The following is a 12,893-nucleotide window of genomic DNA, read 5'->3' as shown; positions in this document are numbered from 1 at the left end:
AATAAGAATTTTTTTCATTTTTTTTGATTTATTTTTGGCATTCGTGAATGTATAAATTATGGATGGATGAATATAACGTTATTATTCGATTGATTGTGTATGTGTGTTTGTGTGTCCAAACACTCATTCAAAGCGAAATCAAATTGTTTATAAGTGTGTCATTTGGACATTGAACGAAATTGATGCGAAAAAAATGGGCAAAAAACAAAAAATTTTTTTGATCAAAACTCTGTTGGTTTTTTTCTGGTTGCAAATTGGTCCAATAGGCTAGTAGAGCTAGGTCTTTGGGCCAGTAGTAGTATTGTTTGTTTGTTTGTTGTTGTGAAGTTTGAAAAATTTCATTTTTTTCTATATAAAAAAAATATATTCATTCAAATTATGCTGGTTCAAATTATAATGATGATGATGATGATGTTTTTTGGCAAGAAAAAAAATAAACGTTTCGAGTAAATAGGTGTGGCATGACCGGGTGACCGAAGTGAAAATAATCTCTTAAAAATTTTCAGCGTGTGTGTGGACTTTGACCCAATGTTGAAATGGATAGAGAGAGTAGTTGAGTATGTTGAATGAAATGAATGAAAATTTTCATTTTGTTTTTGAAACAGTCAAGATATATAATGATAGGTTTCGAATACACCAACACACACACTACTAAGGCCAATCACTCGAAAATAGATATTGAAAGGACCAAATTTTACTTTAACCATAACATTCAATCATCATTCACAATCGGATCTATACCCATTGTCAAGATTAGAATGAGGAGGTGAAATGAAAAACAAAAATAATGGTCAGATAAACAATCGAATCTATCCGGTATGGAAAAAAAAGTATATGGTCTACTCAGACGAAAAACATGCAAAGAAAGAAAGAAAAAAAAATATCAGCCTGAAACGAAAATGCAGAAAAAAAATTGCAACTTGATCTTGTTGTTGTTGATAAAAATGGACAGGAGAAAAAAAATTCAACGCGTAAATGTTGCTGGCATTCCATTAGAAAAAGTTTGTGTGTGCGTGTGTTTATCATGAATGATCAAATGATGATGATAATAACTTTGCTGCTGTTGTGATTTATTATTATTTATTTACTGGGTCCGGATCATTTTTTTTATTATGGATCAACCATTCAAACATTTGTGTTGTTCACAATCAAATCATTCATACGTAAGGAAAAAAGAACCGTGTTTATTCATGGATCAAGGATAATAGTTCATCGCACATCAGTAAAACTAAATCCTGTACAGTGTACACACATCAAACAATAAATTGAACCTTGAAACTAAACGAAAAAAATTTTTTTTTTGTCTGTTGGTTTGTTTGACATCATTATACACATATATAGAGCTATTAATATAATTATAGGGATCATCATCATCTTTTTTGGGTTTAATAGATGTGGTCATTTTTTTTTTCTTTGGTTGGTTGGCTGGTTGGTTGATGATCATCACAACGAATGGTCAAAGATCAAATTTTAAATAATGGAAAAAAGATAACCGGTTATTATTTAAATTCATCATGAAATAATCATTTAGACACATGTGTTAATGGATGTGTTTGTGTGATTGGATATTTGGTGTTTATTTAAATTGTCTAAATTGTTTGTTTGTTTGTGTTGAAATGGTAATGATAAAATGTACAGGATCCTTTAAAATTGGTCGGCAAATGAATGAGAAGAAAAAAAAATTGTAGGTGAATCTTACCTGATCATTGGTCAGTGGCCAATGGCCACCTTCGAAGAAAAAAAATTTTTTTTTTCTTCATTCGAATTGATTGTCTTTGAGTTTTTTGTTGTTGTTGTTGTTATTATTTTATTACACTGAGATTCTAATACATACAGATAGATTTTTAGTGCGTGCGAATGATGATAATAATGAGAATCGTGATTATCAATATATTTGTCGGCTGATTGAATGAATGTCTCAATTCAATAAATTGATTGAATTTTTTTTTTTTTTTTTTGAACGGCAACAACAAAACTCAGAAGTGTGTGTGTGCGTGTATTTTTGGCCTACAAAATGGCTTTTTCTCCAATGCCCACAATTTCGGGACCAAGGGTCAAACAAAACACGGGCTTCAAAAAAAAAAAAAAAAAAAAACATTGCACTACCATTTATAAATAAAATAAAAAATGAAGATTAGTAAGTGTGTGTCTATTTTCAATGTGTCTAAAATGTCAACAGAGACACAGAAACTTATTTGAACCATAAATGCATTATAAATGAGAAAAAGTTTGTTGATCGTTTTTCTTCTTTTTTTTCTTTTCAAAATACAATAAAAAATGAAAAATTGGCCGACAAAATCGCTGTTTGCCAACCAGCCAGCCAGCCTGGTTGCTTCAACACACTGTCGTTCATTTGTTTGTCTGTTTGTTTGTTGTTTTTTTGATGAAAATGCAAAAAACAACAAAAAATTTTAAATTCATCAAATTACATTTATGACAAACAACACACACAGTCATATCATTTGAGCGATTTGGAATTTGTTTATGATTCTCCAAAATCGGCATTTTCTTTTTTTTAACCATGAGCTTATGCTTTTCTCCACTGTATTATATGTGTATATGGGTGTTCCGAACACAAATGACCATTATATTCATTTTTATCTTCATTCCACAAAATCACCAATCATAAAATCGGCATTTTAAAATCATTCGATTTCAATGAAATAAAACAAAAAAAAAAACATTGCCCAATTCGTTTAAAGTATTTATTGGATTTTAGAAGCCGAAAGAAAAAAAAATTAAAATCAACAAAATAAAAGGAACCATAAAAACAAACATTCGAAGAAATTTCTCGGAAAAAAATAAAATGAAATTTTTTCTCTTCCCCACTCTCATCTGGTTTGCCGGGATTAATCAATCAATCAATCAATTAATCACAAGATTCAATTTCCAACAGCTTACTAATAACCAAATCATTGGTGATATGTTTGGTTTAGTATTGGCAATAAGATTATTGTTATTATTCTGGTTATTATCATTCTGATGATGGTTGTTGTCGTTGTTGTTGTTGTTTGAAATTCTGTTTTTGGTTTGATTTTTCAATCCAAATCCATTAGGATTATGATTTTTGATTGCCGATTTCATTGGCATCATCATCGTATGATGTGTTGAACGAAGTTTCGATGATTTAATACAAGCCGTTCGTTGTGTACGCATCAAATGAATTGGATTTTTTAATGTAGCATAGTTTGGATCGGAAGAATTCTGACCATTATCCAACATTTCGATATCCTCTTTCCGATTGTTGTTATGTGTGTTGTATTCTGATTTCATTAAATGTTTGACGCCAACATTTCCATCACATAATCCACAGTGGTCCAAATTTTTCGTTCCAATTGGATGTACATAACGTGGTAGATCATTATTAAATTCTTTTCCTTGGTGATGATGATTTATATTTGTCGAATGTAATATTTGAACATTTGAATTATTCGGTTCATCATCAGGTCCGCCAGTAGCGCCATCTCCTAACGTATGATTGAAATGTTGTTGACGTTTAATTCGTATGACAAAACATGCGACTAAAATTATCACAGTCAATACTATCACAGAACAAGTAGCCGGAATTAATATAGTCATCGATTGTATTGGATTTATTGTCATCATGGTTGTTGATGTTTTAGAAGATGATGGATATCCAATACCGGATGATGCTTGCATTAGCATTGGTGTATCTAATGGTGATAATGTTGCTTTAGGGAGAACAAAAAATGGGAAATTAAAATTGTTGCAAAAAAAACAACAAAAACATCTACCTCCGTCAATCGTTAATGTTGCAAATGAATATGTTTGCTCTGTAGTACCAATATCCGTTATGGCAGCCATATTTAATATATACCAAGTAGCTGGATGTAGATCAATCAATTCAACTAATCGTTGTTCATTTGGTGATATTTTCGATGATATTGCCAACCATTCTTTATCGATTTTCGAACGATATTTGATTAGAAAATATTTAATTTCACATCCATTCACAAGCCATTGATCAAGACGAATCCATGCTACAGTTGAATTTACCGTGATCAATGTTTCCGTATCTTTCGGGGCAATAGGCACTGGAAAAATAAATATTATTTTTATTTTCAAAATATTTTCATCAAACCAAAAGAAAAAAAATCATTACCGGAACCTTTGGTACGCACAGAAATTGCCTGGCTTGGATTGCCCTTTCCAATGTTATTAAAATCTATATATGGCAGAAATGTTTATATATTAACCTGATATTGATTTCCACAAAGTAGATTATTATATTTGAATGAATTTTCCTCTGAATTTATATGACGTTCTTCCCATTCACCTTGAGGTGATTTTGAATAAAGATAATATCCGGTTATTTCGGGTACATCAAATTTTGATGATACATGCAAGCCGCCATCGAATGAATCGTCCATCGTTTCAATAGACCAATTCAATTCAACACTGTTATAACCGACATTGATCGAAGTTAATACAGGAGCTCTTGGTGGATCATTGATCAAGGTTTCACCGACAATTTCTTCTGATTGTGGTCCAGGACCGATTCTATTGAATGCCTGTACAATGATCACGTATTTCGTAGCACGACGTAAATCAGTAATGTTTATCTCTTTCAATTGAATAGATCGATTATTATTATCTTCAAGAATTTTTTTAAACATAAAATGTTCATCCAAATCCACAGCTTTATAACCAACATAATAACCAAGTATTTGACCATTTTGATTTTCCAATCTTGGTGGTTGAAATGAAATCTGTAATGTATGAGCACTGATTGGAAACACACGAATATTCAATGGTGGTCCCGAAGGTGCTAATTAATGATTAAAAGCAAAATTAATTTCGGATTTGAATTGAAAAACACTATTCACCTTCTTCTTTTGTCATTATTTTCAATGGTGTTAGCTGAAATGAACCAAAACCTATTTGATTTTCAGCTTGAACTCGTATCTCATATGTTGACATTGGCTGTAATGATCTTAGATTTATTGATGTTTCGGTTCCTGGTAATGTTTTACGATAAATTGTTCCTGGCGGTAATGATTTACTAATCATTGCAGCAGTATTATGTTCAACAATTGTAGATTGATTAGACGTGTGGTGAACATTGGACCAAGATGTCGATGAATCCATCCATAGTCGATATTCAACATGATATGCTACGATTGGACTATTACCAGAATACGGTTGTGACCATGCAATGACTACATTTCTGCTTTCAATTTCCAATGCATGAAGATTTTCCGGTGGTTCTGGTGGCTCTTGAACTATCAGCTGAAAATTATATTCATCTTTTCCATATGGATTTGATGCAACACAGGTGAATAACGATGAATCACGACGATCAATTTGATCAATTCTTATGATATATGACACAAGATGATCGTTTTGTAATTTTCGTATCAGATTATATCGATTATCAGAATGAAGAATTTTTGTGTCAGAATTTGATTTTAACGAATTATCCTCATTATTATTGATAGGAACAAAATCTAAAATCATTCGATCTTTAGAAATTTGCAAATCAATCGTTTGTTCGCCATTGACTTCACAACTCCATTCAACAGATTCACCATGTCGTACAGTTTGTGATGAAAATTTATTTTTAAAATATGCAGGAACTATGAAAAATAAAATCAAGCTTCATGAACATGATTCATTCACAACTATGAATGACTTACCATGTACTTTTAATTTAATTACTTTACTCAAACCAGAACCAACACCATTATTTGCCTGACAAAGATAAGTGCCTGAATCATCATATTGAATATCACGAAATATTAAACTTCCATTTTCTGCTGTATGTATGTGTGAATTACTGACGACCGTACGAAAATGATTCATCGTTGATGATTGTTGTTTCGAAATATTGTGATTGCCACCATTTTTCATCAATGACAATGTCGATTTCGAATGCATTGGTGGTGATAATGATTTTTCATATGCACGTTCCCACCATACTCTGGAATCACCAGTGGCCGAACAATCAATGGCTATATTTTGTCCTTCGATGGCTTCAATATCTTTTGGCATGATAATCCATTTAGGTGGAACTAGAATTTTTCAAAAGCAAAAAAAATTGACAAATCATAACATAATGATATATATAACGAATTTAAATTTACCATTCACTTTCATAAAAATGGAATATGTAGCGATTGCTGCATTATTTGATACAATACAGCTATAATTTCCTGAATCTTCATTCGTAACCGATTCGATGAACAATGTAGCAGAATAATCATTGGTTCTATCAAATTTCATATGATGATTTTCTACTAAGGCACTTGTTGTTTGTTGTTGTTTCATTGAAATAGATGTACCATCTTTAAGGAATTGAATCATTAATGGTGGATCACCTTCAACCACTGAACAGGTAAGCATTACACGCATTCCTTCACGGAGATTTGGCGGTGAATGAAATGGATTTATCAATGGTGCAACTAGTACCCGTATAAAAGTGTCAGCACTAGCCACATTTGATTCACTTGTTACTTGGCAACGATATTCACCGTCATCTGATCCACGTTCAATACGTTCAATAATCAATGTTCCATTTGGAAATGTTTTTTGTCGATGATTTTGTGGTAAACGATTGATTGATGATTGATGAATATCGTTCATATGATTCGTAGACTTTTTATACCATTCAATCGATTCTATTGGATATCCAGCGGCTGGACAATGTAATTGAAGATTATGGCCAGCAATGGCAGTGAAATTTTTCATCGAACGAACTGATGCAGCACCAAAAACATCGATACGGCTTGAATGACTTATAGAATGGATATCATTTGATGCTGTACATGAATAACTATAAAAAGAGAGATAGCTAACGATTAGTTGATTGTTCATGTGATGTTTTCAAACTTACATGCCACCATCTTCACTTCGTAATGAGGTTATATTGACAAAACTATTCACAACATTATCGGCACTAACATAATCACCAACTCTGATTCGGCCATGTTCTTGTAAAGTTTGACCATCTAATGTCCAAATAATTTGTGGTAATGGTGTACCGATTGCTGAACATTTCAATGAAAGTGATTTGCCTGGCCTTAATGGTTCAGCAATGTTGAATACGGATACAAACGATGGTGGATCATCAACCAACGATAATTCACCAGTAGCTTGAATCGATTCAAATTCATTACTGACGATACATTGCTTTTTTGGATTATCAAAAATTTCAGAATTTCTTTTTTCAAAAAAAAAAAAATTTACTTACAAACATTCCTTTATCTTCACGACCAACATTACGTATTTGTAGTATATGATCATGATCAAGAAAACGATATCTAGAATCCAAATTCTCCTGCAGAATCGTTGTCGATGATGATGTGGACGGAATCATCATTGTTAATAATTGTGTATTATGATACCAACGTATACGATCGATTAATGAATTTCCATCATCAATATTTATATTACGACTTCCAGTTGATATGGTACAATTAAATTCGATGGTATCACCATCGATTGCCTTGATGATCGATGGTATTATTTGAACATGTAATGGTGCTAAGAATTAAATAATGTAAAATGGACTTTTTTCAATTGATTTTTTTTTCAAAATTTTTTACCTTTAACAATCAATTCGGTTTCAATACGATCTTGGCCAAGTGAATTATTTGCAATACACACATATATTCCACTGTCCAGTAGCGACACATCGTGTATAAATAATGAACTATCAATTTGAATAATTTTTTTTGCGCCATTCAATATAGGCGTTAACAATGATGATGATGATTGATGTTGTTGATCATTAAATTTTGTTGGTTGTGTAATTGATGAATATTTATTATTATGATTCATTCGATACCAGGTGAATGTTGGCCAAGGATTAGCTTGTACTAAACATGGTAGCTCGATAATATCACCAAAATTGGCTATCACTTTTTGTTTTCGATTATAACCGAAATTCTTATTAGTTGGACTACTAACACCACCATTATTATTATTATAGCCTATTGTAGCGATAATTTTTGGTGGCATTCGTGATTGAGCATCTGAATTTTTTTTTCAAACAAAAAAAAAATTATCAACATTAAAAAAAAACCAATCATATATAACATACCAGTGACAATAAGTCGTCCATAATTGGCACTTTGTTTTATTTCACCAGTGAGCAAATGTTTTGTTTGACAACGAAACATGGCTGTTTTTGTTGTTGTTGATGATGAAAATGATGATGATGATTGTAAACTCGTTGACGATGAAGAAGAAGAAGAAGAAGAAGACGATGATAATCGATCATTATCATCAATTTGAATATAATGTACATGCAAATCACCATTAGGCATGATACTATAACGGCCACCTTGAGTCAAAAAACAAACAAACAAAAATGAATTCATTTGAAATGTGCGATAATAATAAATGAAATGAGCATCACACATATCTGCAAATGGCATAATAATAATCGATTTTATGAAAAGGAAAAAAAAGATGCTACAAATGTCAACAACAGTGTGTGTGTGTGTGGGGGTGGGTACTGAGAATTTCATTTTTCTTTCTCTATTTCAGTAATATGGAATGGAATTGTCATGATAATAAATTCTTCATCTTTTTTCTTTTTCTTTCTGTTTGCTCTATTCAATTCATAATACAATTTCACTGACCTTTAATTAGATCTGATATAATTATCTGATCACCAGCAGTGTTACCACCACCAACAACACCATTATCATCTCTATGGCGAAGCCAATTTGTAACACGAACATGTTCACGAATAAAACTCGGTATATGACATCGTAATATCTAAAATAAAATTTTAGAAAATGAAGAAATTTTCTTGGAACAAAATGAAAAATTGTCTGGCAACTTACCCCAGTATTTTCTTTGATAACAAAATCATCATACACTTGTATATCGTATGGTTGTCGTACGGCTAAAATGTGGATATTTTTTTTTAATTGAATTGGAAAAAAAGATGAAAAAAAATTAACGGAAAAAATAATGATTCTGGCGATAAAGAGATAAAACTAAGGAAAATGTTTCACAACAAAAAAAAACAAAGATAAATATTTTTTTCAAATAAATGGAAAAAAATAAAAAAAATTTTTCCAACAAGAAAAAAAAGAGAAAAGATTTTTATCACCATCACAGGAATTCTTCCATATTCCAGTATTCTTTTCCAGTTTTGTTTTTATCTCTTCGCTAACAAGAGAATGAAAAAAAAACTTTTCTTATTTCACGCCACGTTGGTTGAAAAATTCAACCAGTAACAAATGGAAAATAAGAAGAAAAGTTTACAAAAGTACAAGAAAAATCTTTTTTTTACATTCAAATCATCATCATCATCATTATTTTTAGACAATTCGCCTGTATACACACACACACACACACACACACACACACACGGTTGACTATTTTACACAACAACAACAATGTGGAATTGAACCAAGAAAAAAAAGAAAACAAGGAAAAAAATGGAATAAAAGAATAATTTATGACCATCGTAAGTAAGAACATCAATGATTAGGATGATGGTCGTTGTTGTTGTTGTTGTTGTTGTTTGAATTTTCCAACTTTTTTGTTGTTGTTTTGTTTCAACCAGTGAACCGACAACAACAAAACAACCAAAATGGTTTTGTCTTTGGTTATACATTGTCGAAACAAAAAAAACCAAAGAATTTGTTTACGGAAATGAAACAAAAAAAAAACAAAAACAAAACTGTATATCACATTCATTTGTATGTAAATATCGGATTTTTTTTCTGGGCAATAAAAAAGTTTTTCATTTTATTTTTTTTTTCATTCTCTTGAAGCATTACCCAAATATTCATATCATCAAATGTTCATTGTTCATCACTTACATGCACGTATTTGAATATCATGACTTTGAATGGAACCAAATTGATTTGTTGCTATACAACGTATCCTGATTGAATGTACATCTTGTCGATATTGATTTGATTTAAATGGTAAATAAATTAATTGTGATGCCAAAGAATCATGACGAATTTGTTGCAGACCATCTACCGGTATTAAATGATTCATCATGCTACCACCACCAATGCCATTTTCTGTAGCGATTGTAGCATAAATCCAATAAATTTTTGGCGATGGTTGTCCACGTGCACTGCAAGTAATTACCGTACCGGTATCATTTATAAATGTAATTATTCCGGGTGGTTCAATAAGAAATTCTGGTCCACGTTTTTGTTGTTGAACATTAGCATTAATGGATTGTGGTGATGATTTTATTGATGAAATTTTTAAACAACAAAAATCATCAAATAAAATGAATGCAAACGATAAAATGATTAAATAATCAAAACTTTGATGATTGATTATAATCGCCATTTTGATTGAATTCAATTTATCGTCATTTTCAACGCATCACTACACACACACATATACAAATAGCCGTAATGGAGAAAACGAATTTCCAGAATTTCAAAGAAAAAAATGTAACAACACGTTTGATGTCCAAATTGCAACTGTGTTTAACCACCACCACCAGATAGAGAATTTTTTTCATTTTGATTTTTTCAACAGCCAAGAACCAAAGAGAGAGAAGAAAAAATTCTTCATACCGGCAAATCTTCTCATACACTCTTTTGAATCTAGTTTTAGAACGCAAATGCTGGCACATCATCATCTTGCTCAACATTGACCAAAACCGTTAGCAATACAGAAAAAAAACAATCATTCTATCTAGTGGTCTATATTCTTTCTCTATATATAAATGTACAACAACGGAAAGATAACCAAAATGACAACGAAAAATTTGGTCAGATTTCACAATATGAAAAAAATGAAAAATAAATCTTTCTATATTTCAAATTCTTACTTTATTCATCCAGAGAAAGAGAATCCAAAACACACACACAACGGAAATAAATAATATTTCTGAAATTCTTTATGAAACAAACGAGAAAAAAAATTATTATTATTAATAATATTGTCCAACACACATTGGTTGGCACATGATGATGATAATGATGATGATGATGATGATGATATTGTCACTTGGATAAATGAATCAGAATTTTTTTTCTTCTTCTTCTTCTGGCTAACTATAGTTACTCAGTAATCATTCACATGCACACACACAAAAAAGTCCATTTTTTCTGTTCCTTACTATATATTAAATTCAATTCATTATGATCATCAACAATGAATGAATGAATGAATGAATTCAAAATGATCAAATCAGATAAAGGAAAATATTCATTACATTTTACCATAATGATTGTGGTGGTGATGGTGATGGTGATGGTTGATAATGATCAAATTGGCCATATATACAATACAATACAATATTCATAGAACGAAAAACGAGAATAAGAATTTATTCAAAAGTTTGATTCTCTCTCTCTCTCTCTCTCTCTATTTAGTTCGGTGATTCATTTTCACACAATTAGATTGAATGTCTTTTCTGCATGTATCATCATAGAACATTAGTTTGTTTTAAATACAACAGAGAAATTTTTTTTTTGAATTTTCTCAAAGAAATTTTCTAGAAAAAAAAACGAAAAAAAAAATTTAAACTTGACAAACACACGAACACACAATGCAATTTTGATTTCGTTATGTTTTGTTTTCAAGCAAAAAAAAAAAACTTCACCGCTACTTGAACAAAAAAATATCGTCATTTTCAAATGTCCAACTTGTTTCTTATCTCTATTCACTAAGCCAACAACGAAAAAAAAAATCCAACAGAAACAGAAAATTTGTAGATATATACCCCAAACACCATATTAAATCAGTTGGACCGAAAATAATAATATCCACCGAAATGAAAATGAAACAAAAGAATAAAATTCTGGTGAAATACAAAACGAAACAAAACGAAAAAAAAAATTCATGCCATAATAAATTCAGTGAAACATAAGAATTTTTCGTTTTTTCGAAAAGTAGTTAGTCATATTATCATCATCATCATGATTATTATGGTAAAGTTGAAACATCATCATTCTCTCTCTATGTGTGTGTGTGTACAACTAGAACTACACGAAAAAAATATAGATAAAGAATATGAACGAAAAAAAAAACAAAATGAAAGATTCACCGTGTTTGTTTGATCTAACTTTTTACTTTTAACTTTTTTTTTCTCTTATATTTCTCATGAAACAAAAACCTTTTCACTCATTCATCCATCCGTAATGAAGAACACACACATGTATACACACACAATGACATTGTCGAATGTTTTAATTACCTAGGCTTATGATGTTTTTTTTCTTCTTTTTTTACATCACTGATATACTTTACTTGTCAGGTTTATATGTTTTTTTTTCTTTCGAGATTTCATTTTCATTTCACTTCATTCAAACATATAATAATAATAAATACATCATCATCATGCTCATTATCATTGTAGAACAAAAATTCTTGATCTTGATTGAAACTTAAATACAATCACAAACTATTCATTATGGATTTTATTCTGTTGTTTTTTTTCTCTCTCATTACAGAATTATTATTAGGAATCATTATTACGAAATGTAGAAACAAATGAAAGAAAAACACTATCTAGTGATCAAAGAATCTAATTTTTTTTTCGTGATATAAATTCTGAATTACGTAGTTTGTGGATTTTTTTTCTTTTATTTTACAAACATCATCACACATTATAATGTATAGCACAATTCGAATATATTTGAACCAGCGCACAGATGTTTCAGTGATCATCATTTTTTTTTTTTCGTTTTCAAAAAAAAAAATAAAAATAAAAACGATGATTTCCCATTACAGTTATGATAATAATGGCAATAACAATAATAAGAACGGAATAGATTGATCGTAACAGATGACTTTGATTTTTTTTCTATTTTCAAAAATTGATTTCACGAAAAAGAAGAGAATCTTCAGAGAAACACATTGATCCTTGATTCATTCGAGTTTTTACGTGAATCAATTGCAGTAAGAGATTGAGAAAGATTTTAAAAAAGAGATAT

General features: G+C 30.6%; 1 protein-coding gene across 1 annotated transcript; it reads right to left on the bottom strand.

Moving 5' to 3' along the window:
* Positions 1 to 2,691: 2,691 nt before the first annotated feature.
* Positions 2,692 to 11,395, bottom strand: LOC124495095 (cell adhesion molecule Dscam1-like). Its single transcript, XM_075729493.1, is given in 14 exon segments — positions 2,692 to 3,692; positions 3,756 to 4,055; positions 4,124 to 4,789; positions 4,848 to 5,597; positions 5,658 to 6,032; positions 6,105 to 6,793; positions 6,854 to 7,149; positions 7,211 to 7,503; positions 7,566 to 7,994; positions 8,063 to 8,305; positions 8,607 to 8,745; positions 8,814 to 8,875; positions 9,804 to 10,668; positions 10,784 to 11,395. Coding segments are annotated over 13 exon segments (5,559 nt in total). The 5' UTR covers positions 10,294 to 10,668; positions 10,784 to 11,395; the 3' UTR covers positions 2,692 to 2,865.
* Positions 11,396 to 12,893: the final 1,498 nt, after the last annotated feature.

The sequence above is a fragment of the Dermatophagoides farinae genome, chromosome 3 (assembly GCF_024713945.1).
Source record: "Dermatophagoides farinae isolate YC_2012a chromosome 3, ASM2471394v1, whole genome shotgun sequence".
Classification (NCBI taxonomy): domain Eukaryota; kingdom Metazoa; phylum Arthropoda; class Arachnida; order Sarcoptiformes; family Pyroglyphidae; genus Dermatophagoides; species Dermatophagoides farinae.
This window is presented reverse-complemented; position numbering and strand designations above follow the sequence as displayed.